The following is a 26,753-nucleotide window of genomic DNA, read 5'->3' on the forward strand; positions in this document are numbered from 1 at the left end:
GATGTTGATCATACAGGGGGGGGCTCGAAAAAGAAAAACACACTGTCGCTAACTCCAGTTTATCCCTAAATCTGTGTATGTACAGAAGGCTTTTTTCCCCATCGAAGCAAGCTGACATGGTTTGAATGACTGCATAGTGAAAATGATATTTGGTTTACTTACAGATGGGTTTACGACACACGCAAACACACACACACACGCACGCCCCCCCCCTCGGTGTGGAGGCACAGAGCAGGTACACTCTATGAACTAACTGTTATACTGTCCAACCCCGGCCTCACGAGCTCATATACACATAAAGCCACTACTGGCAGTAGCAAGCATTGCTGTGTAGAACTGGTTAACTTTATACATTTGCTGATGTGTGTAGGTTAGTAATAAGATGTTTTGTGTCCTCTCGCGCGCGCGCGCGCGCGCGCGCGCACACACACACACACACACACACACACACACACACACACACACACACACACACACACACACACACACACACACACACACACACACACACACACACACACACACACACACACACACACACACACACACACACACACACACACACACACACACACACACGACAGTCATTCTTCAGGTGCGCACCTGGCCTGATTGGTTTCACAGGGGTGTCGCGTGGCACCATCACCCAATCAGGTGTTTCAATGGAAATGCACGCAAACAGCGTGGTGGAGCGAGTGTCTGCATGTGTAAAATACACATCGGGTTATTAACAAAGACCCTCAACAGTGGGAGACTGAGTCCAGCTTTGTGTTTGGACACAAGATACACATACACATAGAGAGTTGGAACAGTGAACGTTGTACAGAGTCCTAGAGTGTTTCTGAAACTGCACCGATGAGTACACCTCAGCCTGTGCTGGCAGCACCGTACAGCTGATGAATGCTAAGCACCAGATTCAGGTTTATATACAATAGTTTTAGCAGAGGGGCTGAGCAGGTCTGTCACGATCAGCCCCAAGTCCTGTCATCTGGATTTGAGTTTACAAGAGCAGGAACACCGATAACAAAAGTTCCTGTTCAGTGTTAAATCAGCTCCAGGTCACCGGCCGGTCTCCAGATTAAAGCCCAACAAAGGCAGAGCTAATGGACCGCCAGCTCACTGTCGCATCCGCTCCACAGGCCTGTATCACGAAGCCACATGAGCTATCATAGGTTTTCTGGTATCATCAAGCTGGCTCACTTTTAATGGCAGTAGATCATCTGCAGGGCTAACGGAGCAGATCTGAATCTAAACCTGACCATGTGCTGGCCAATCAGATCACTGGAAGCACGGAGTCTTCATTCAGAATGATTTACCAACATGGACACAAGTACAGAGTTTATGATAAGTAACAAACACATACAGAGTGTCTTAATGTATCAGTGGAGATACTTTGATTTCCATGAGAATAATGTCATAGATTAAGAGTTTTTTTACACAACCACGTGTACACTCCAGTTTTAAAACTCCAGAGGTCACAGATTAACACACTAACAGCCTAATTAGTGACTATTAAAGCTGCATATTATTATTATATAAAGTTTAGTTTACTTATCACAAGGAGGGGTGCCACTCAGCCCATCGAAACAGTTTTATGGTTTCTGTGGTGCTGGTGGGTGCTTTCCTACAGTAGAAAAAAACAGATGATCATCAAGGTTCTTTTCAGGGGAAACACAGCAGAGCCAGACACATCAGCTTACGTTAGTTCACTACAGATATATCAGCATGGGTGTATATATTTCTGTTAGGCAACAAGACATTGCAGTTGGTTTTTAAAGAGGTTACATTTGATTGGATTGTGATTAAGAACTCATATCTGGACTGGAAAACCCAGAGTTAACGGAGCCAGTTGACAATGAGCTCTGCGACACCAGTTATGCAGGATGGCTAACGTTCAGTGGCCCGGTGAAGCCAGGCAGCCCACAGAGAGCCACTCGAGGCTGGATTTACTTCCTGATACAGGCCTGCAGTGAGGTGATTCACTGAAGGATGAAGGATAAGCTGGCGGCTTGTGTTGCTGGGGCCATGTCATGTGTTTCTCTAACAGTCTCCCCCTGTACAGTATACTGTATGACACACACAGCACTGCTATACTTTAGCGCACCCCACCCCCGCCTCACCCTCTCCCACTAACTATAGAGAGATTTCATATATACCATAGCTGAGAGTAATCCATTATAATGTCAATAACAATAGTCATAACAATAACAGCAACGCTCTTTTATATTTTTGTTGAGTTGTGGACACCTTTGGTGTGAAATGTCAAGGTTGTCAAGCTTGTAGGCAACCTGTGAACAGATGGAGGGACGGATGGACAGAGTAGAGAATGGACGTGACAAAAAGCATCTGGACAGACAGACAGACAACCCCTCTAATCATATCTACATTGTACAGTTTAGTGTGATGTCATGGTATAAATGATTAACTACTTCCATCGTGTATTTGTATTTTGTTTGTTAGTACTTTTTGTGAAGCCGACCTCCCTGCACTTTCTCTTCTTATCCGTCTCACCCTCTCTCACTTGCTTTTGCCCTCTTCAGACTTGCCCTTCTGTATTTGGTAACGTGTTGACATTGCATTATTTCACTTATTTGGCTTAAAAGAAAAATAATAAAATATTTGTCCTTTGGGGAAAAGAAGTGGCAGCAGCATCTAAAGCAATAAAAAAGTAGCAGCAGTAGCAATGTAAATAAATAACATTGTTTGAACAGAACAGTAAACATCATCAACACAACACGCTAAGTCACTCGCTAAAATCATAATTGGTAGGTTGGTGTAACACCATGAAAGCTTTTCACAATAACCAGCTAGCGTCAGAGCTCGGCAGTCCTGTGAAACTCGGGCTGACGTTTTCCTTCCTTGTTTCCTCTCGTTTTTTTTTTTTTTTAAACACACTCACTTGTCATCAAACTCCAGTCTGTCTAACTTTTCTTTAACTTCCTATCCCACTTTCTGAACACTCCATGTCTTCCTTCCCACCTCACTCCATTCTCTCCTCTCCTTTTCCTGTCGTTTCACTCTCACTCATCTTTTCTGCCATCTTGACAACATTCCCGGATCTCTCTGTCACTCTCGGACACTTAACGGTTTCCTCTCTCTATCATTGCTGGTTCTCAGTTCTCTGTGTCTAGCAGTGATTTGGTTTGGTGCGTGACAGGGTATGGGAGGTTTGAGTCTACACATCGAGCAGGCTTTGGCTGTGGCCTTGCCAGAGGGGAGGCAGAAGGACTTTGTGCTCGTAAGGTTCATCTATGCATCGCAGTTTCAAACAGTTTGATCACTTCAGGCGTGCCTGATGTCTACAGCCTGACACACAAGGGTCTCAAAGTTATAGACTGAATAAGTACTTGAAAAAATAAAAAAATTACAAGATGGATCAATAACGGAATCACTGACACCACTTGTTCCACCCCGGGAAAAAGTAGATGAATAGGTTAAAGTGGAAATGGGGGTTGATGTCGGGGTGAAGGGGGGTAATAGAAGAAAATGCAAGTATATTCATTCATTTAGTCTATGACCGAGAGTTGAAAGCAGAAAACAAAAAACAGATTTTAGAGTCAATTCTAAATACTTTGAGACCCCTGCTCTCAATTCTAAAAACACCATAACATGCTTGACATGTCTTTGTGTCTGCGTTTCTTAACGTGTGACATTTTCACAGGAGCAGGTCAAAATCTCTTGGCCTCCACCAACAACAACCTACATGCAGCCTTTGGTCTGATAACACTGTAGAGCATCTACATCACACTGAACGGCAGAGGCAGACACAGAGGAAGAGGTAGACAAACGGAGAGTGAAGTAAAGAAATGCTCCACAGGTACTAAGACCTACCCCATTTCTATTCTTTGTACAAGATAGGCTCCCGTTCTGCATCTTGTCAATGAAAAAGCGCTCTGCTCCCATTTTTACCTCCAACCTCTTGTTTCTCTCACTGGTAACGGTTATTCAAAAACAGTCATCAACAAGAGTAAAACACTCTACGTCTTCCACTTTCCCTACTTTTCTCTCGCACACAGAGTCCGACACTCCTCCTTTCTAACCCATCTTTTCTCCTCTTAGCATCCCTCCATCTCTTGTTACACTCTTTTAGTTCATCTACCTCATTCTGAAAACACAAAACCCATACACAACTTTTCTACAAAGCGAAAATGCAACGCTAATTTTTTTGTAATTCTTTTTCAGTGTTTTTTCCTCCAATTATGCAGCTGCTAAATACCATGATGGCTATTCTAAATGAATTACCATCCTTACATGTTAAAAACGAAGCACAGCCAACATATTAATTCATTATTGTTTGTGTGATACAGCTGTAGTGTCTAGATGATTGAATGACTAGGAAATATAATCTTATTTGTAAAACAACTGTGACTGTGTCTTGATATTGATACACTCTCACACACACTCTCTTACTCACTCACACAGATACAGCCTGAGAATGTGTGATAGTAGAAACACCTGAAGAACCATAATTGCACCAGACATTGTTGTGTCGCCATAACGTTTATGTACAAGACAGATTCAGGTTTGCTAATGTAGTAGATGCTTTGTTCCAGTGTGTAGTGACTACTCTGTTGACTAATCCAATGACTTGGATCAATGCTGGAGACAGACATGTGGGTGAAAAACTAACAAAAAGTGGAGGAAAGGTCGAAATACATACGAGACACACAAACAGTTTGTATGCGAGTGTGTGGCTGTTTACACCCACTGTGATGTGACGTGATACGATCGGGTGGCGAGACAAACAGTGTGTAAACGAATGAAGCTAACTACAGTGTGCACCTTTTTCTCTTTCCCCCTCCCCATGTCTGCCTGTCCAGATTCAACACACTGATAAACAGAACCACCTGTGTCATCCATCCATCCATCCATCAGTCCATCTCTCCGTCCATCTGATCATCCAGAGTCCTCCATCGAGTCTCCATCTCTCTCCATCCTCTGTGGGCTCCTCAAGTGATCCGGTGGACAGATGGACAGGTGGGTTGGGTCTAACGCTAGGCTTAGCTGCTAACGCTCGACTAGACTAGGACAGACTGAGTCTGGGCTTGGCAAAGCTAAAGCTAGGCTAGACTAGCGTCTGGCTAAGCTAGCGCCGGGCTGGGCTAGGCTACCTACTGAAGAGCGAGTGGAGCTGGTGCTGATGGCTGTAACACTGGCTGCTGCGAGGTGACTCAGTGCGATCCATCACCGTCTGGAACCAACCAGCCACGTCCACCTCCAGCACCTCGTAACGCCGGATGAAACTATGTTCCTGGATGAGGGAGACAGACCGAGATACAAAGGGAGGTAGACAGTTTAGTTACATTTGACCATTGGGCAATTCTGGTGAATCTCAGCAAAATGTTTGTTGCTCATTGTGACTGGTGTCTTACCAGCAACTGGTGGTATTTTGGCCTTTTTCTGTGATCCTTTGTGAGGCTGTGGAAAGACACACACAGAGTGAAGCTGCAGTAAATTAATTTTAAAGATACATTTTCAGATACATTTTATATCAAAACAGAACATTTCTTCGTCGTGAAAGTCAGTTGAGTCATGAGTGAGATTTGTGCTCACCAGTCTTTGACGAAGGACTGGAAGTCAAGGGAGAAGCCCATGCTGAGAGGCAGCAGAGGAGGATCTTCCTGCAGCACTTTGGTAAGAACCTCAAAGTCTGTCTTGCAGTTCTTGTAAGGAAACTGTCCCGTGGCCAGCTCCACCTAGAGGACACAATAACCCATTTACATGCACTGTCCACTGGAAAATCATTTAACCACTCATGTCTCTGCTCACATCTGTAGAATAATGGATGAAGCTTTAGCAGAATATTAGAGATGAGCCAAAACACCCCTTGCCTCACATAAAATAAAAAATATTCTGTCATAATGGCTTTCAAACAAGGGTAGCAGTACACTATAAGCGAGCAAGCGTTGACTATGAATGCTGGTCTAAGGTCAGTACATCAGCGCACTATGCTGACACTGTGATTACACAAATATCATACACCAAATGTTCAGCTGCTCCTTCCTCATCTTACAGTGTAAATATGATACTGAGGGGAATGAAAACTACAGTTACCAAAGTTTTTAAGACATGTCACGCTATTATTACTGCTATTACAGGCATAACAAAAATGAATGAATGAATGAATGAATGAATGAATGAATGAATGAATGAATGAATGAAATAAAGCTAAACCTTTCACCCCTTAAAAGTCCTTAAGGAACCAAAGACTGACCCAGAACCCACTTTGAAAACAAGTGCCCTCCTTTGATTGTAAAAAAAAAACATGAAAGCGGTTTTACCAGAGAGATGCCAAGACTCCACACGTCTGCTCGGATGTCATAGTCAGGTTTGGTGGGATCTGGAGGGTCTATTCTCTCAGGCTGCAAAACAGAAGAAGCTCTGTTAAAGGAATCAGTGTGTGTATCATGCAAACTGGGTAAGATACTTGTAGCGTTTTGAGTGTACAGCGTGTGGGGTTCACTCACCGCCATGTAGGCAGCACAGCCGGCGCTGCGGGTCTTGGCCTTAGAGTCAACGAGGCGTCCGCTGATGCCGAAGTCGCAGAGCTTGATCTGACCTTTAGCGTCCAGGAGGATGTTGGAGGGTTTCACGTCCCGGTGGATGACACCATGTTTCTCTTTCAGGTACAGCAACGCCTTCACTATCTGGAGCAGGACAGACACACACACACACACACACACACACACACACACACACACACACACACACACACACACACACACACACACACACTAAGACTACAAGAACAAAACTATCAAGTGTTACTTTTCCCACCTGTGTGTGAGTTTCTTCACTTACTGCCACTGTCATCTTTCCAAGGATTCGCTCTGGAATGGGACCCTGGATTCTCTTTTTCAGCTTCTCAGCACATGTTCCCATCAGCTCCATGGCAATGAATACATCCGTCTGTACACAAACACACATACACATCCAGATTTTACCCATTCAGTTCAGAATGTACTGCAGGGGAGTTTACTGAAACAGAGCACAAGCAGTCACATTGGGTGGAAACATAAAAGTAAAATAAACCTGAGGCTGCAGTTTGTTTGGGGTGTTCAAACAGACAGTGAGAGTGTGGGAGTACTCTGATTAATGCTATACTACCATTGTTGTTGTTATAATACAACAAAATATACAGACAATTTTGGGGATACCTACATTGGTAACTATGGCGCCATAGCACTGGATGATGTAAGGGCAGTCATGACTCTTAAGCACCACATCCAGGTCCATCAGGATCCTCTTGTTCTCATCCTTGTTTCCTGTGCGACGCATTTGCTGGTGACACACACACACACACACACACACACACACACACACACACACACACACACACACACACACACACACACACACACACACACACACACACACACACACACACACACACACACACACACACACACACACACACACACACACACATATATATAAGATTCTTGACAGCATTTGAGGACACACAACATGCTGGGTGTGCATGTTAAGAAACAAGCCATTAGGAAAACACAAAACAAAGACTACTCTGGTGAGCTGATTGACTCCCTAATTGTTTAACAGCTGGGATGGTTACAATTAAGTCATCTCTTAAATAGGAGGGTTGTTATGTGGGGCTGTTGTTCTGACTGAGCTGGTAAACTAGTCACAATTAAAGCACAACAGAAGATCAGAGCTTTGCCAGGCTGAGCACCAAGTCTGTACTGTTTGAGAGTGTTCTTCGTGTCTTCACTGTCCCTGGAGGGAAATTTTCTTGCATTTTCAAAAATAAGCCACACGCTAAGACATCACCAGCCCACACTTTACCTTCACCAAAAAAGGTACAGCTTGACAAAAATGATAGGATGTGAGTCACTCATTTGACATCACGGCATTAGCAGCAGAAGCGCAGACATACTGTCAATTTTACAGAATAATAAAACACAAATAACAACAATAACTACACAACGGCCATATGTTTGTCAAACCCATCTTCTCAGGTAAACCTGGATTCTATTCAAATACATTACTAAAAGAAAGAGCTTCAAACTCTCAGTACCATACTGTATCATTTAGGGTGTTTTAATGATTTTCTTGGGTCTCTGATCTCTTTCTGGATTATGGGCCAATGCAATCTTGTTGAAAACTAAATGTGTTGCAGATCAATAAATTTTTGATGTATTTCATATTTCATTATTATATTATTCTAATTTTCTATAACTGACTAGAAACAGTAACAGCTGATGCCAATGGGGACACTATGAACACACAATAAATATGCCATGCGTCCAGAGGAAAGGAGGGACTGATAAATGTGTGGCGTGAACAGTGAGCTGGTGAGTGCAGGAGGGTCTTACTTTGACAGCGATGACATGGCCAGTTTTCTTGAATCGCACTTTGAAGACTTGTCCACAGGTCCCGCTGCCAATCTCCCCCTCACTGATCAGGTCTGTCACCTCAGCTGGATACCGCTGCAGACAAACAAGGCGTCACAAACACAGATAAAACAAGACTTTAGATCATTCTTAAGATAGTTTAACTGGTTAAAATGCAAACTCTTCAAGCTGAAAAGAGATGAGAGGCCAGTTCTACTCTTTGCATCGTAAGGCAACAGCAAAACCCTCTGGGCCATTTACTAACAAATGTTTTGGTGTTTAATTAAGCTGCTTCCCCACTGGCCATGTCTGAGAATACCAACACACAGCGGGAGGATGCATCATTTCCGTGCTTCGTTAAAATCAAACCATTGTTGACTGAGACACTGCGGGCAACATCTCATCAAGTGAATGATGTAACTACCCCTCTGGGCTAATGAGAGAATTAAAAACAATCTGAAGTGCAGCGATGAGTCAAATCATTTTCTCAAGCATCTTCAAACTGCGACTGGCGCTGACTATGACACGGGACCTGAAGGCTGGAGGAGCGAGGAGGAAAGGAAAACAAAACAAGCAAAAAGAGGCCAACCTGAAGTCACTGTCCTCGAACACACATCTCACAGCTTTCGAGTCTTTAGAATACTCTATTCATTGTCAATGAGGAAAAGACAGCCAGGGAGAACTGTTGTTTTCTTGATAGTGTGTCTATTCTGATCAAGGACATTTCAGTGGTTTGGATGTTTGCTTTAAAAGGGTTTAAGCCCTGACCTGGTTTAACAATGGTTTCTGTTTTATGACCAGCTAACCAGAGCGGCTGCTTTTCAAACTCAACATGTGTCTCCGTGTGCAAATCTCACCTGTCCGTCGATCTTCAGATAACCCGTCTGTTTCATGATCTCCTGCAATTTCTGGTCAATCTCTGCACTGTGGGGACAACACACACACAATAGCACATAATGTCATGGAGTACAAATGCTATTTCAAGGATGTTTCACTGTGGAATGTCGGCAGTGAGATGAAAGTGAGACTTCTGACTCACGAATGGATGCTACGTGTCTCTCTGTACATCTCTTCCACCCACACACTTTGCATGTGGATCCATTATGTGTGACATAACCAGCTCTTACTTTAATGACCCTTGATTCTGCTCACTCCCCAGTGTTTGTGTGTTGCTGTGGTCATGTACATGTTCACATGACAAGCTTGGGTGTATATATGAAAGATCACGTTGGCTGCCACACAAACACTGTTTTTGGACCACTGTAAATACAGTCTCTCATTAATCATTGCTCAGATGAACGTTACCATGTGTCCACATACTTCTCTAGGCTCTTCTGCAGGCCGTACGGAGGTGTGGGCAAGGTGAGCATGTGTCGCGGGCGGCTGGGGTAAGGGTGGTGCTGAGGCGAGCTCTCTGAAGACGATGAACGGCTGCCTCCATCGTTGGCAAGCGGCAGCTGGAGTGCTGGGGTGGAGAGTACATGGCACATTAGACACAAGAAGGAGAACAGAAAGAATAGTGCAAAATGTTTGGCACCGCAGGACAGCATGCCAGAAGGTGTAAGATAGCTCTGTTTATTACGCATTTACTGACTGGTTTAAAGCACCAATAGAGAAGGTGATAATGTTTTACTATGCACACTTTATTAGCTTTGTTTAACTAATTTCAATGTTCTCTTTGACTTGTATTGCATTGTTTTCCTTCCTTCCTACCTTCTGGGCTTCAGATATCTTTTCATAATGACTAAACAAAAGTCTGATGAGAAAGAATATGATCTATCTATCTATAACTGAAGAATATTTCCCATGAGACACCAAGAGAAATTGGCCTTGGTGAGATCCAAGAGTTCTTTCACCATAGCCCTGCTATCTTGACCCTGCGTAGCATATGAACTTGCTGTTTTTATTTCCACAAAGTTACAGCTTTGTTTTTGTTTCACTGATGTCCCGACCTAATGTTAAAACAAACAGGACGGTTATCTCAGAGTAAAAGCAACACCATTCTCAGGCAGGGAGAGGCAGCACAGGGTTAGCCCACAGCTCGGGAGGTACAGTTTAGGGATGTGGACGCCCACAGTTTGTTTCTAAAGGAAAACTATAGTTTATTAAAACTTGGGCCTTGTTTTATTAACTCCAGCCATTCGTTTAATCTCTTTTGATAGCATTGTTTCCATTAAAGGGACTGCTGAGAGCAACATTACAAAAATACAACAGTATGAGCAGCCACTTTATTCATAGGGTCCCCATTGCTTATGTGGAGCTAAAACCAAAAGTGAGCACAGCAGTAAAATGTCGTTAACCCCTCATTGAACAGGAAAAAAGAGTGCTCAACTATGGCAAGCATGGTAGTTCAAATTTAACCCAGGAAGTCAATTGTGAACAAAAGAAATATAATGGATGTAAAGAAAAGCCTGGTGGGTAAAAATTTTACTGTTCATTTTTGTTTGTTTGTTTTACAACCTGACCTGTATGATCATTTAACTGCTTTGTTTGTTTCCTCATTAGGCACTGATGGCTGGAGCAATGAAAATAAAACTCAAGTTGTATTAAACCGCAGTTTGACATTAAAGCCAGTATCATCTGCACACAGCGTGGTTGATACTGCTAAATGACTTTATAACCCTGGATGCCAAACTGACAGTTCTAGCAGCAGTTCACAACTATCTGGCACTGAAATCCAAAATCCAAAAAGAAGTCACAACATGCTTGTAGCCCCATAAAACCGTTGGCTGAAATCATGCGTTCCAGAAACTTGTTAAAACAATGCTGACCTTGGAGTACATGCAATCGAGTACAAACTCATTTTCAACTTGAGATATTAAAGAATTTCATGGGAACAATCTAAAGTAGTATTAGTACAGACGTGTCATGCAACCAAATGCTCGCACAGAAAGTCAGCAGCTATGATGACCTTGCCAACTCTTAACAATGAGTATGGCTTTACACCCCTGACTACGAAGCATTTAAGTCCCCACTTATAATCAATATCACATCAGTGACTTTTTAAAAATCAGTTCAAAACTATTCGAGGACCATGCAGCTGTTATTGTTATCATTTTCATTCTTGCTATAGTAGCAGGATGGCAGCTCTTCTGAGAGTGCCAGCAGGTGTTTGTATCCATGAGTCACCTGTGGAGGGATCAGCCTGTGAGGAGAGAAACAGTTAGTGAAGGGGAGGAGGGGTTAGTATGAAGAGGAAGGGAAATTCAGGCAGTCTTTGGCACAGATCACATCTCCATAGTTCGGCTGGCTCCAGATGGACAGATCACAGGACAGACGGGCAGACAGAGCAAGGAGAGGGAGAGACACATAGATACTCGCAGGCACTGCTGCACCGCCTCCCGCTCACACAGTGCTGCTGCAAAAGGAAGGAGGGGGATGCCAGAAGATGAATAACAGGCAAACAACATCAAACAGTCCGATGTGAGGGAGAGAGAAACAGTAGAGACATTCAGCCAAAACTGCATAGCACAGACTAAGCTGGAAGTCAGACAGTCAGTCGGTCGGACTCGGACAGGAAGGCAAGTCTTCAGTCGCCACACAAAGAAAACAGAGAGAAAAAGAGAAGGCAGAGTGTTCACAGCACTCCTGCAGACGGACCAGTGGGGATGCCGGATTAGAGACTGTGTCAAACAAAACACAACCCAAAACATCATGTCGTGCAGAAAAGCCACATGCACCGTGATTCTCTGCCTCCAGCAAAACGAAGGTTAATCATCTGACACGCATCCACGCACACACATACACTGTGAACATCAACACACACCAACACTGCCCTGCCACTGGCACAGACACACAGACAGAGAGAGGAGTGGGGATGGAAAGATGGAGGGAGGATGTGATTTGAGGGGAGGTGTAAATAACTGCTGGGCTAAAATATCAGAACTGGTCAAGGACTGGTTTCACAGATGTGGATTAAAGCTGAGATTCTTACTCTTAATCAGGCACGGGTGTGAAACAGAGTAAGAGGTGTGAAAGAAAGAACAGTATGTGTGTGTACTGGGAGAAGGTTTGAAATGAAAGACAATTTGATGGTAATATGCTAGTTAAACGTTGTGGTTAATCCATGTCTTTGAAACCCAACTTGTCAACTGACACTAACATAAGTTACTTCTTAATGCCTTTTCAAAGACAACCTCATCTCGTATGTCTGGCTGAAACACAACATGGCCCTACATTTGCTGGAATGACTTTTACAGCCACTTGTTTCAGAAGTAACAGATCTTTTTTTTCCACAGTTTGTCCTTTGTAGACTCTAAATTCCACAGAATGTTGGAAATATGCATCAAAAGGGTTAAAAAGACAAACATGAGTAATCACAGTAAGTGAAGTAGTAATATTTAGGGACCATTAGGCTGTGTGTGTGTGTGTGTGTGTGTGTGTGTGTGTGTGTGTGTGTGTGGGTGTGGGTGGGGGGTGGGGGGGGTTGGGGTGCAGAGGTTGTTGGGGTGGGGGTGCAGTGGCACAGAGAGCGATGGATTGAATGATACCTGCACGCTGGGAGGGGGCTGGAGCAGGACTGAGCTGGATCACGATGACTAGACAGAGGAAAGAAAATATACACACACACGCACATTACTGCACTGTTCTACGGAGACAGTCACTCGTGCTCGCACATACATGCTCCATCATATAACAAACAGGAAAAAAAACAGACTTCCTGACTTCTGTAATTCCTTTGTTTTCTTCACACCTTAGCAAATGAGGTGTATACAAGAGGATAATGCTGGCATTATTCTACTGCTTTGCATTACTGTCAATAAATCCTAGAAAAAGACCAAAATGGACAATGTGCTAGAGCATCTTTCAGTACTTTCTGATTTCCCCACCCTGTGTGTGGCACTCAGCTCCGATCCCACTAGTTCCTATTGAATTCATACTTTTTTCAAAACAAGTTGCATATATATATATATATATATATATATATATATATATATATATATATATATATATATATATAATTTTATATAGGTCTCAGAAATTAAAAAAAAAAACAGCTGGTAACTGATGTTTTCAGCACATATTCCTCAAGCAGGAGTAAATATTTCTTAATACACATTTGATGCTCTAAGGAGTATTTACAGCTGCAGGATGGTGCATTTCAGCTCAAAATGTTCCCTGCAGTGAAAAAAACATTTAATTCAGTGCCACAGAGTGGCTCATTGGTGTGGTTTTAATATGGATGACTTTTATAACACTACAATTTAATGACTGCTCATGTCGTGGACCAGCAGGTTCAGTGCTGAACCGGAGCATTACTAGTTTTGATCAATGTCACTGAGGGTTAACCATGTCAATCTTTGGATGCACAGTCAATATTTGTTTGTATATTAAGATTAATAGTATATAAATGAGATTTGCTGACAGTAAGAAACACATTCAGAATTACCACCAGCATTTCCTCGAACCCACTCACACTTATATAATCATCCTCACTGACAGTTCATGAACCCTCACAAAACATTTCTAAAACAGAACAGGAAAAAGCAGCTTGTGGTCAATGTCACGTAAACCTCATACAAGAAGTGATGACTTGAAAGAGAAAAAACACCATTTTTGTGCGGTCAGTGAGTGAACACAATGTCTTATTTTGTTGGCTAGCAGTTTGAAAAGTTCACCATCTCACACTGGAGGGTTCATAAAGAGTTTTCTGTCTCCAGCGAAGTGTTTATTTCAGTGTTACAAGTCAGTCAGCGCAGGCATGGTGCACACTGCCCGGCTGAACTCCCCGGGCTGTTTGTTTGAGTTTTCCCCTCCGTACGGTTCAAGGGCCCAACAATCCTGTTTCACCAATTCTTACATCGCTCACTTCATATTCCCTTAATGCTGTGAGGGACTTCATTCATGAGTCTGCGTAAGGCTGCTGAAATGTTACCACTATCTGTGAAGCACCGCTTGTTTGTACACCACAGTATCACAAGTAACGGCTGGTAACGTATGCTGAACGTTAGCTACATCTGGTAGCTTGCACAAATTAGCGGCTGTTTCGTCAAGGGGTCAAAACTGGCAGTGAAAATTGACTTTGCCGCAAGAGTCACAAGCAGAACACGCTTCTTCATAATTACACGTTACTACAGATGAGCTGGGAATACATGGCACCTCCGTGTTATGTCATAAACAGGCTGGAAACGACACCAAATATTCAGTTTGACGCTGGGCCTGCCATCGACTATCACTCGGATTGCTAGCCTGCTAGCCTAGCATGTTTGACAGGACAGAATCAGAGCAGATTTCGGGACGTGACTGTCTGCGAGATATTTCATGACAGCGCTTCGTTTTTTAAATATTCCTCTTTACTCACTGTAGAAATAGTCTCACTTGCTAAGTAACGTTATGCGATTTAACAGTAAAATCAACCGAACAAATTGAGTCGGTGTTTGTTTATGTAGCTAGCCTGTTAGCATGTAGTAGCTAGGAGAAGCATAACACCCCCACTTCTTCCCACCCTCCCTCCGCCTCTCCGATCTTTCCCCCTGCTATTCTGGCCGTTACCGACTCCCCGGTCCTCCCCGGTGGACACTCACTCGGCCTCGGACGCGATCGCTGCGGACTCATGTCGATGTTGAGGTCGATTCTCCGGCGAGCTTCTTCATTTTCCTGCTTTAGTTTCTCCTCGATTCGCGACAGCCTCTGTTCCAGCGACGACATCTTGAAAAATTGAGCACCATGTAGTTCCCAGCAGAGCTCTCGACTCCCCTCTATGGCAGGCAGACAGACAGGACCAGCAGCGCGCACGTGCACGCGCGCCCACGCACACACACACACACACACACACACACACACACACACACACTGTACTTTTACAGTCATTAATAGTTAATAGTCATTTACCCAGTTAATACAGGTGAGGTTATTAAGGAGAGTTGTCCTTAAAGCGAGCTGACCAGCTGGAATTGAAAAGCCCAGGAAAATGAAGCTCATCAGCAGTTGTCTAAATAACTTCAAGTCAAGGTCCCCTGGCTTGCTGTGGAGCTTTCAAAAATATCACATAGGCCTCATCATAAAATTGAGTTGTCTCAGTGATCAAGGAGCCATCCAGATTGTGCACAGACTTTACATCCATGTCAAACCTTGAGCTCTTGACCTCACTTGTGGGGACGCTTTGGCCCTTAGCACAAGGTCTTCATCAGGAGATGAAGGGGGTTTGCTTCCATGGACCCGCAGATGTTTAGACTTCTGTTATTTTGTAACATCGACAGTTTGATGAGAATTGAGCCAACATCATTTTGCTGAGGACACTATGTATTATGGTCCAAAGCTCCAGACCAGGTGAGAAAGTAGAGCTTGAGCTGAGTTTGTTTCATTTCATAAGGTCAGAATACTTTGAAGGGATGTTTGTCCAAAACTTCTGCGTGTACCCTGACCAAGTAAAAGATTAAGACAAATAAAGCTGAAACAATTTGTCAATAATTTGGTCAGTGATATAAATTGATATGCAACTATTTTCATAATTAATTAATCATTAATGATTTGTCAAACTCTGGTTCCAGCTTCTCAAATGTGAGAATTTTCAAATTTTAGCAAAGCTGATTATCTTAACACGTGTTTCTCATGATTTCAACTACTGGGAACAGAACACATCTAAAAATGTCCAACATCAAATCAAGGATGAAGATTTCAGCCTGCCAGTCTCTATCAGTTAGCAGTATATTATTAATTATCATTATTCAACGAATCTGCCAACCTTCTGATGATGATTTTGATAAAGATGAAATAGTTTATGTCATTTGTCAAGATGAAACACCACATGTGACAATTTGCTGCTTTCCTCAGGGCCTACTTCAGTATCTTTGGGTTTTGTCCTGATAATTCTGCAAAAATAGCAAAATGAAAATGTCCCTAAAAGCTCTGGGAACATAAAATGGATATGAATTAAAAATTAGATAATTAATAACAAATAAATACATATATGAGTTTAGAGATAATGAAAACAGTCATGAGTTGCAGTTTCACATTTTTCCATTACAGCCCAAGATCCAATCAAAAGCAAGTAATGAAGGCTGTCCAGTGGTGGAGTGCTGAAGATGCTTATCACAGAGCCACAATGTCCTGTGTGCGTTTCTCTGCTGTCACTGTCAAATAAAGGCCAAAACAAAAAGTCTGATTTGACAACCCCTTAACAGTAGATGAAAACATGAACCATTTACATATAAACACAGCCTCCACATGTATTTTGATATGAATTAATTGTCATAACTTCTCCCCAGTGAATCTTTGGTATCATTTAGTGTTTTCAGGCAATTTCTTAAATTTGATCTCTGCAGCAGCACTGTGTTGCATTCACTGACCGTATGCACTCTGCTATGTTGTAAATATGACATACTCATGCCAACCTGCAGAGAATACATGTGGCCGTTCTGTATCATTCAAAGGTAAAGGGGTTTCATCGTATCAACCCCACATGCCGTCACTGTGGTGATCCACTTTTATACGTTTTCCCATGAGAGACAGATTGAAACTGGCCTGTGTACTTATTTTGGCTGACATACAGGTGATGCGTGCAGTTGCATGACCACTATTCAATGATTAGAAGTCGGTTTTCCGTTAGTAATGTTTGCTTCTTTACAGAGAGGTTAAAGGCCAGGACAACTCAGATATATGGTATGCAGATTCAGGGGTTTCATCCAGGACAATGCAGCAGGTGATCCAGTAAAGGTCTCTGATCCCAGGATCACAGTTTCATCATAAATCCCAAACAAATGTAAGCAAACTGATATATACACACACACACACACACACACACACACACACACACACACACACACACACACACACACACACACATATATATATATATATATATATATATATATATATATATATATATATATATATATATATATATATATCAGCAATTTAACTCAGCAATTTAACTCATGTTTGAATTATGGTGATATGGTCAAAATCACTCTCACAGCATCATTTCTCCAGTATCAATTATCATGGTAAACATAAATGTGTTTCACTTTTTTTGCACAGAGCTGAGTGATGGTTTTATCAGTCAATTAGTTAAACAATGGTGATTGTTTAAGTCATTTAATGAGCAAAAATGCCAGACTTTCACTGATTTGACTCTCTCCACTGTGACGATTTGCTTCTTATTTAGCAGTTCATTCATTCATTCAGTAGTCATTTTTATTATTTTTGGGCCTAGACGCCATCCTTGGTTCTGGTATGTTTCAATGAACAACCGCATACATATTTATAGACCACACAATTAATTGATCTAAAAAAATAATCAACAGATTTATCTACAATGAAAATGATGGGGAAAGACTAAATTATTCTAATCACTAGCTTGTAAAAAGGTGACATGATATCATCATATCACAACACGATTCATCATCATTCATCATGCTGCTGTTCAGACTTTCCTTTCTGGTATCTGTACTCAACCCTTCATTGGTTTGGTTACACTCCCATAACTGCAACAACAACAACAATACACAGACGTCATACTCACTCCAGGTTTTCTTTATAAAATAAGTCATCTTATGCTCTCACATGGTTTTGTATTGTCATACACAAGATACGTACAGTCCACACCATCATACATAGAACTTCACAACAAACCTCTCCTGCACTCAGAAAGTGCTATAAAAGTTTATACCACCGGCTCACATTTTCCAACATTCTGTTTCCCTCAAATGATATTGATCATTTAGAAATGTATTGCCAAGAGAACGTGTTGGCTGGGATCGAAGGCAGCACTCACTGCAGCAAACTCCAATTGGCTTTACTGTGGAAAAGTGGCTACTGAGGTTTGTTGTGCTTGTGGCGTCACCCAGATTTTCCAAAATCACTAAGATATCAATTGGTTTTGATGGTTTTATTGTTTTGATGGAAACCAATCCTTAAAATGACTATGACAGACAGTTTTTATTGGTGACATAATTTCTTGAAAGAGATGCTAAAACAACTGTTAGAGCCAGAGTTTGATCAGTTTAAAGTCAGATATAATTGTCTCAGAGGGAAATTACTTCATGTTCACAAAACTCTGGCAGCATGTAGATAACTGGATGAATGTGTCTGTTACCTCTACATCAAGTCTTAGTGTTAAGGTTTTTTTAATTTGTCTCATTTTTTTTCTTCTTTTTTTTTAAATAAAAAAAACAAAACAAAATAAAATAATCTGATGGCCACGTAGCTTTTCTATGCTGGTGGTTGTGATTCTGTGTCTGTTGTCTGTTTATATCGATACCCAAATATCAAATTCAAGCAAAGTATGTGGTGGGTATGGAATAATGCATTGAGGAGTTAACTGTCATGAAATATGACTGATTTCAATTTGTTGCAGGTATTCAAATCCAAAGAGCACAATTTTTAAAAAGTAGTAGGTAAAAGTCCAAAGAAAAGAAAGACAGTGGTTCTTTATCCCATAGTTAACACATAGCACGCTTAGCATCGGTCAGCATGACTGAAGGTCATTGTCATACGACTGCTGGGGAAGCTTTGAGCACAAATACACTCTGAATGTCACTATTTGCACTCTCACAAGTAAATCCCCTTTTCTTTAAAAAAAAGATAAGAACAGTGGAGTATCTCTGCAGCACATCAGTTCATTCATCCTGCTGCTGCACACAAAGTGCCACAAAATAAAAACAAAATGCTTTTCTGTGGATCAAATACAAGTACAAATGTAAGGCATTGGTATGAGAGGCCATGAAGCGAGGCCCAAACAGTCAGCGAGCGCCTCCGTTCACAGCTGCACAGGTGACTACACTGACACCTAAGAGGATGGGAGGAGGCATTTCAAAGGCTAATGTTTGCAAGATACACAAGTCACTGGTGTGTTGTACAATGATTTGAAAGGGGGCGTTGCTTGTCCTTCGTCTGTAATAAGCAATTTGCCCCGTCAGCTATCTGTCCCGGCTTTTATTTTCTCAGTCCTCAACCTTTAAAACTCTGCAGACACACAAAACACAGACGGACTGTCTCCAGTCTCTCCTGTCGCATTCATTCACAGTGTAATTAACGGCACACAAACAGTCAGCACACAGTCAGTGGAGACTGTCCGTCCGCTCTGGCACAACCGTTGCGAAGCCTTCAAAATCAAACATTCCTCGAGGTCTGTGAGCCGCCAGCTCACTAGCAGAGGTCAGAGACGTAGTCAAAGTCCCGGAAGCTTTCCTGGTCTTTGCGGGAGAGCACGCGAGGCTCACGAGGAGGCGTGAGGGTCGGAGCTTCAGTGGTGAACTCCTCGTCAAAGTTGCTGACATCTTCCTTGCCGCCGATGGAGGGGACGAAGGGAGGGAGCACCTTCCTCTGCAGCAACGCCTCCCAGTCCATATTCTGGAGAGAGACGGAGAACAAGAGTCGAGAAATAGTAAAAAAAAGGGTGAATTCAGAAGCTGCTTTGCAATTATTATTAATACTCTGTCTCATTTTTGGGTCATATGAACAGATGGGGCCGCAGATTGAGGCGTACTCCCCTCAGAGCTGTTAACTGCTGGTGCAAACTGAGCATTTCCTGCAGCTGTTTCACAATAAAAAAGGTCTAAACAATAAGATATGGTCATATTCTATGGTACAGGTTTAAACATTGAAATGAGGAGGAGTGATACATGCAGAGACAGCCGTTCAATGAGGAGATGCAGGTGATCAGTTCAGCACCCCTCCAACACATCATTTACAGTTCCTTTAACTGTGATCTCCTGTGGAAAACACTTGAAAGGGAGTGATTGTTCTTCCCCACCCACATAAAAATATAGCGTACTTACTCTGAAAAATGGCTGCTTCTTCACCTCCTCTGCATCCTTTTCACCAGAGCCCAGTCTTCTCTCCGGGTTCCTCCTCAACAGCTGCTCATGGTAACACACATGAGAATGAGAAATTCTGAAACTGTCAATGTGTCACCTCTGACTGTGAGCAAGTGTCCGTTTGTCAACCTTGCTGCTGAATAATAAGTGTTCTATATGAATGCACAGCATTCGTCACGTATCGCTCATAGGTGATTAAGTCAGCAAGAGAGGGAGAAAGTTTGTATTTATGTGTGAGTATTTCTTACCCTTCTCATGATGCCAATAGCCTCAGTGGACAGGAAGCGTGGATAGCGGACTTCATCGTTCACAATGCTGTCGAACACCTCCTCTTCATCATCCCCTGGGAATGGAGACTACACACACACACACACACACACACACACACACACACACACACACACACACACACACACACACACACACACACACACACACACACACACACACACACACACACACACACACACACACACACACACACACTTAATTCAATACAATCCATGGGAGAGATCTGAAATTAACAAATCAGTGTGTTAACACAGCAAACATGAACGCAATGACTGCACACATCCACTTCTCTCCGTAAAGTCACTCCATCCTGTATTCATTTGATCTCTTCTTGAATACACTAATTCAGAAAAATGTATTTTAAGATTTTATTTTATTATTTATATTTTAAGATCCAGAAGTGGTCAAATTCATCCTCTACATAAAGCTCTGCTGTGACACCACAGATCAGACTGATGTGGTACTAGATGAACATGTTTGTGTCCTCACACAAGTTTGTTCATTTATCACCTCATTGACAGACTAAGAGCTTTGTGCATGTGAGCGTATATTAGTTCCCACCTCTCCCACCAACATTTCATAGATGAGGACACCCAGTCCCCACCAGTCCACTGCCCTGGTGTAGGATGTGTCTGTTAGGACCTCTGGGGCCAAAAACTCTGGAGTTCCACAGAATGTGCTGGTCCGGTCCCCGAAACCCATTCCTGCAGACGCAGGCAGAAAGAGGAAATTGTTTGTGGCTAAAAGCTTTTAGGAAAATCTGTGCGGCAGGCAAACTGGACTGGATGCAAAATGAAAAATAAAATGAGACCATCTGCCAGTTACATCGGTATCTACCTTCTTTACACAGTCCAAAGTCAGCAATCTTCACATAACCATCTGTGTCGAGCAGCAGGTTGTCAAGCTTGAGGTCTCTGGAAGAGACAGAGGGTAAAAAGATGTTGGTGAGAATCAGTGTCTCTTTAGCAAATTATCACAAACTTAAGGTAGGGCATTTGGTCATAAAACAATGTACTGGACAAACTGAAATTTTGAATTGATAATGGCACTGAAAAGTCAGAAGTCACCAAAGTTATTAGAGTTCACCCTTGAGACGGCTTAAAGTCTGGACCATAAGTGATGGTAAACCATTTCAGAGCTGTCAAGATATTTCACTAAAAAACACAAATGTCAACCTAACGGTGAGCCAGAGCCAGTCCATCACCAGTTGCTGTGGTGGGTCAACCAACAGAATGACACTGGCATCTAGAGAGCCCTGCTGCCAGCATGGCTAAAAATCAAGACCTCAATAAATCCTTAATAGGAAAACATAATGAGACAGTGTGAATTCAAAGGCGCGGGTAGAGGTTGAGATATTTTGTCTTTTCCTATGAGGAAACAGAGTCGTGTGGGTTCCACTCACCTGTACACAATCTTATGATCGTGGAGGAACTGAAGCCCAAGAACAACGCAGGCAGCATAAAACCTGAAGTCAAACCGAATGAAACATCATTACTAATCGGCAATAAAAGGAAATGAATGTAAACATCATCATGAGTAGCAGGAATATGCAGTAATTATGAGGTCACTGACAGAAAACTCTTAGTTTATGGTCTGGTAGTTGTAGAATATGGTCATGAAAAAAAAGAGGCACTAACAAGTGCTTTATAATTACAAAAAGAGCCATTATGCTACTAATAAGAAACTTGCTAATCAGACATATGTGTAGCTTCATATAAAGTGTGTATAATGGTAGACAAAATACTACGTTCAATGCACTTCAATTCAATACAGGTGTTCAGAGGTGGTCCACGTCTTTTCAGGTCCATATGCACACTGAAACACTTTTTGGTCACTGACCCTTTTCACAGCAGACATTTTGACATTAATGGTATTAATTTCTCCTGTGCGTTTCCTGTTACGGCACGTCAACATGTCTGCTGTGAAAAAGGTCTGTTGCTTTAAGAATGAAGCTCTTTGCCAGTGTGGACAGGAGGAACTATTACAACAAACAGTGCTTTCAGTAAACATCTGGGTATTAAAGTATTGTTTTAAGACAGACTTTAAAAACATGCAGACCTATCCTTTAATCACTGCCTCCAAATCATAATGGTACGACTTACTGAGGCTACAACTACGCAAAATGGGTTTTTCTGAGAAGTGGAAGATTATGAATTCCTTTAAATCTCAAAGTACAAACTTCACAAGCCCTGGAAAAGACTCAACTATCTACTACCAGCACTTTACAGGCTTGTGTGGGAGCCTTAATACACACTCACTTATCACAGAAACAAATGCTGAAATCATTTCTACAAAACTCTACTTAGAATTTCCTTTCTCACACACACACACACACACACACACACACACACACACACACACACACACACACACACACACACACACACACACACACACACACACACACACACACACACACACACACACACACACACACACACACACACACACACACACACACACACACAGATGCTACATACACGGCTCGTGGCTCTGTGAAGACATCTGTGTGGATGTGCATCATCAGGTCGCCTCCTGCTGTGTACTCCATAACAAAACACACGTGCTCCGGAGTCTGGAAGCACGCAAACAGGTTGACCAGGAAGGGATGGTGCGACATGTTCACGATCTCAAAGATTCGCTTCTCACACATTAGACTGCAGGAGAGGGGAAAATGAGACATTTACACATAATTAGACAGTGTTTATTTTGGTTGATGAGACACCCACATTCATCCCACAGATGAACTGTAATCATGGTGATTCAAGGTACAGCACTAAATACAGAGAAATGTATTATTGGAACTCAAAGATCCAGGCTGCAAAAGAACACGGCAAGTCATAAACACACACCTTTCCACCTCATCCCGCGCTATGATATCTCCTTTCTTCAGGGCTTTGATGGCATACATCGTGCCTGTCTTCTTGTATTCTGACAGCAGCACCTGCACACAGAGACACGCAGCAACAGCTCAGTTTGTTTCACTCTTAAAAATGAACAAACGCTCTATGAGTGAAGTGAAGGCTTCTAGACATGCAAGAGAAGTCTAACTTTCTTCAGTTCAGTAAGATATTAAAATAATGTCTGAACCTGCAAGTTGATTTCACTTTCTTTGTTTACATTACTGCTGTTTAGCTCCTCCTGCATATATACAATCAATATGTGCACAAACACGGGCACTTGACGGCATAAAGACCAAAAAAGGGCCTTCACAGATTGTCTTGTACGTGTGGTTTTCCGGTTGTGACGTTATCATATCACTTCCTGTTTTTTTCCTTATTTGTAGAAATACATTAGTATAAACCTCTTGATGCTGCCTGCAGAACACACTGTAACCCAGAGCAGCTGCCAGTCCAGTTCAAGTCTGTTTTAAGTTTCTTGTGCATTAAGTGGCAGAATTTGCGCATACACCAAGCATACTGTACCTTCCCAAAGTGTCCCCTGCCCAACACAGCAATCAGTCTGAAGTCTTGGAGAGACAGAGGACCTTTCCTCTGCTTACTGAAGAGAAAGAAGCACACACAGTCAGCAGGAGCATATGTAGCAAATATGAAACACGACAGATTAAAAATCATACAAACTGCTCAGAATTATGAGTGTGGTTAGAGTCCTCTGTACTTCTAAATATAATATTCTCATGCTAGTGGTTGGTCTGTTTCACAGCTGACATGTTGACTTGTCATAGCAGGACAAACACAAGTGTCATGACAGTGAGCCAGCACCAGGAACAACACCAGGATCCTGAAACTGAAGCAGCTAAATGGAATTCAGCCATCATTTATTTTGTTAGTTACACTTGTGCTTTTCCTACAGTCACATGACAAAAGAAAAGACCTATTATAAAACTATACATATTGTAGTAATTCTATCCAAAAAGTATAATGCAGACAAAGAAAAAATAAATACATGCATGCTGATGCAGTGTTTGTCTGTGCATGTGTGTGTACCTGCTAATAGACGGGGTTCGGACAGGGCACTCGGGGGTGAGGTCTGGGGGGGAGAAGGGCTCGATGACTGGCAGTCGGTCCTGATGGGAAACATGCGAGGAAAGAGACACAAAGGAAAAGAGACATGCAGAGACAGAGAGATGAGAGGACGCAGGATGGAAGATGAGAGACGAACATATGATTTCATGACAAACAGTCCATTCAAATCACACAAATCAGCTGCTTTATAGATGCTGTGATCATATCAAGTATATCTATGCTGTGTAATGATTCATCAAGGCTCCCTCTTCAGTATGGACTCATTATAGGCCCACAGAGCTTGAGAGGGAGATGAAAATATGCTCTTCATTGTCATCAGACAACTCAATAGAGCTGTATTACTTTAAGCTGGTTGTTAAAGATCGAAAGAAGCATCCACATTGTTCACGCTGTATTTTTACTATGTCAGTCTATCCTCATACAACATATACTGCATGTCTTCCCATTTCCTGGGCTTCCTCTCGCTCTGTCTGTCTCACCGGGGTGTGTGTGTCCGTGTCTCTCTTGTAATCGCCTCTTATCGGAGAGTCACTGTCCAGGCTCAGTTTCTCCACTGAGACCTCCCTGAAAAAAATCACGCAGACACAAACAGACCAACGCAGTGATGCAGGTCAGACAAATGAACGGAGACAAACACAAGAGGGCTGTTAGACATAGGGCAGAGAAAGCGTCACATGCTTTATTCTTTGCCAGGAAACACAAGGAAAAACGTTCCAGGACTGACGGTGAGTTTGATAGCAAAGTCGGACTGACAGCTATCAAACATCAAATTAAGATGCTGAGTGCTTCTCCGGTACAATTCAGTGGAGTGTGTGTGCATCTGTGTGTGTGTGTGTGTGTGTGTGTGTGTGTGTGTGTGTGTGTGTGTGTGTGTGTGTGTGTGTGTGTGTGTGTGTGTGTTGCCTGTGTGTATGTCTCACCCAGAGTTGAGTGTTAGGCTGTGTGCGTTGGGACTGTAGGTTCCTGAGTTGTTGACAGTGGGAATGGCGTTTCGAAGCAGCCTCACCCACGTCCCAATATCCACGTTCATCTGACGAGCCCGCAGGAACGCCTTGCCTGGAAACACACACAGAATGAGCTTTGCAGCCTTTGGGTGGGTTGTTTTTCTGCTTCATTTCTCCATTATGTGGCTTTACTCTGGTTTCAATGTTTCTTTTTTATGTCATGTTTAAGTAAAGTACAACCTATCTTTGTTCAGGTAACTGCTGTATATAAGTAAGCTGCCATGATCATGATGAAACATTTTTTATTCACCAGTAGGTGGTGCTGTGGCCTAAATGAAAACAGCAGCATTTCTTCCCCACTGGGTCCGTTCATTTTCTCATTAAGATAAAAGCAGTTTCAGGACAATTGCTGCTCATTTTAAAAGCTCATCTATGTAAACTGAACAAAGACTGCAGAGAAGAAAAACTCTGATTATTTCCAAGATCAGCATATTTCTCTCTGTTTCCTGCCTGCTCCAGCTCTCCCTCACCTTGCTGTTTAGAAAACACCTTCTTCTGCCTCTGGAGGCGAGGAACTCTCTCAATGACTGGGTTGAAGAAGGTCACCTGGAAAATTTTCAGACAAAACACGACTGAATATTTCAAGCATGACACATCAAAGTAGTCTTTTTCAGCACAGGTGCATGTGACAGCTTGTGTGTGTATTGTGTGGGCAGGTGTTCATGCGCACATTTGAATAATGTTGTGTGTATTAATAGCACTTGCATAGACTGGTGTCGTATATGCAAGGGCATCTATGTCCTTTATGTGTGGCTGCCCCATTTCCCATTTCTTTTTTGCAGTTGTTTTGTGTGTGTGTGTGTGTGTGTGTGTGTATGTGTGAACCTCAGCCAGCAGCAGGCCCTGAGGTTCCAGCTCCAGCTGAACTCTGTGTTTCTGGTTGTCCAGGAACTCCTCCAGCTTCACGTACTTCAGAGCACACAACGAGCGGTAGTCCTTCCAGTAAACAGCAATCTCCATCTCCCTCGACTAAAACACACACACGCACAATATCCAATGGTAGTAAAGGAGCAGCAGTTCACTTTAACACACTCTATTATGTGTGTACTGTATGCAGCATATACTGACCCTTTCCAGCTCCACAGTGAAGGTCTGGTCCCATGCCTGTTCTCCCACAGTCCTCCAAGCTGTCTGGCCCACCACTGTGTTATCCAGCTTCAGGACTGTGCTCACTTCAGCTGCACGCACACACACAAAAACAGCAAATTATATCTCCTTCATTGGTGACATTCCTGTAGAGTACGTGGCACTTAAGTCCTGACCACTATAAAAATTAAAGTTATTGTATGCTCACACAACAATAATGCAATTCAAGTATTGATTTATGATTGTCATTAATTTCCTCTGAGACACTGCAAAGTG

General features: G+C 42.5%; 2 protein-coding genes across 5 annotated transcripts in view; both read right to left on the bottom strand.

Moving 5' to 3' along the window:
• Positions 1-1,300: 1,300 nt before the first annotated feature.
• map2k7 (mitogen-activated protein kinase kinase 7) lies at positions 1,301-15,076 on the bottom strand. 3 transcript variants are annotated; one of them, XM_070982184.1, is made up of 14 exons: positions 14,876-15,042; positions 12,842-12,889; positions 9,672-9,816; positions 9,209-9,275; positions 8,334-8,447; positions 7,162-7,281; positions 6,802-6,909; positions 6,468-6,647; positions 6,282-6,362; positions 5,554-5,696; positions 5,373-5,418; positions 5,112-5,251; positions 4,705-4,707; positions 1,301-3,204 (listed from the first exon to the last, which is right to left on the bottom strand). In XM_070982184.1, exons 1-14 carry the CDS (start codon positions 14,997-14,999, stop codon positions 3,114-3,116), a joined length of 1,410 nt encoding a protein of 469 aa, XP_070838285.1. In that variant the 5' UTR covers positions 15,000-15,042; the 3' UTR covers positions 1,301-3,113. The 3 variants fall into 3 exon arrangements, with proteins under 3 accessions (XP_070838285.1, XP_070838278.1, XP_070838272.1); XM_070982171.1 differs by having other exon boundaries at positions 2,888-5,251; XM_070982177.1 differs by lacking the exon at positions 12,842-12,889 and having other exon boundaries at positions 2,235-5,251; positions 14,876-15,076.
• A 2,728-nt stretch (positions 15,077-17,804) lies between these two features.
• pkn1a (protein kinase N1a) overlaps positions 17,805-26,753 on the bottom strand; it is a 44,027-nt gene continuing 35,078 nt past the window's right edge. For both annotated transcript variants that reach the window (XM_070979077.1, XM_070979068.1), the window contains exons 9-23: positions 26,460-26,569; positions 26,217-26,360; positions 25,862-25,937; positions 25,308-25,443; positions 24,867-24,951; positions 24,349-24,428; positions 23,827-23,902; positions 23,254-23,345; positions 22,882-23,058; positions 21,804-21,866; positions 21,239-21,315; positions 20,963-21,105; positions 20,359-20,466; positions 20,072-20,152; positions 17,805-19,643 (exon numbers count right to left, since the gene is read on the bottom strand). In XM_070979077.1, the coding sequence (XP_070835178.1) occupies positions 19,440-19,643; positions 20,072-20,152; positions 20,359-20,466; positions 20,963-21,105; positions 21,239-21,315; positions 21,804-21,866; positions 22,882-23,058; positions 23,254-23,345; positions 23,827-23,902; positions 24,349-24,428; positions 24,867-24,951; positions 25,308-25,443; positions 25,862-25,937; positions 26,217-26,360; positions 26,460-26,569 (1,652 nt within the window). In that variant the 3' untranslated portion in view covers positions 17,805-19,439. The remainder of the gene's footprint in view (positions 19,644-20,071; positions 20,153-20,358; positions 20,467-20,962; positions 21,106-21,238; positions 21,316-21,803; positions 21,867-22,881; positions 23,059-23,253; positions 23,346-23,826; positions 23,903-24,348; positions 24,429-24,866; positions 24,952-25,307; positions 25,444-25,861; positions 25,938-26,216; positions 26,361-26,459; positions 26,570-26,753) is intronic.

This window comes from Chaetodon trifascialis, chromosome 2 (assembly GCF_039877785.1).
Source record: "Chaetodon trifascialis isolate fChaTrf1 chromosome 2, fChaTrf1.hap1, whole genome shotgun sequence".
Lineage (NCBI taxonomy): Eukaryota > Metazoa > Chordata > Actinopteri > Chaetodontiformes > Chaetodontidae > Chaetodon > Chaetodon trifascialis.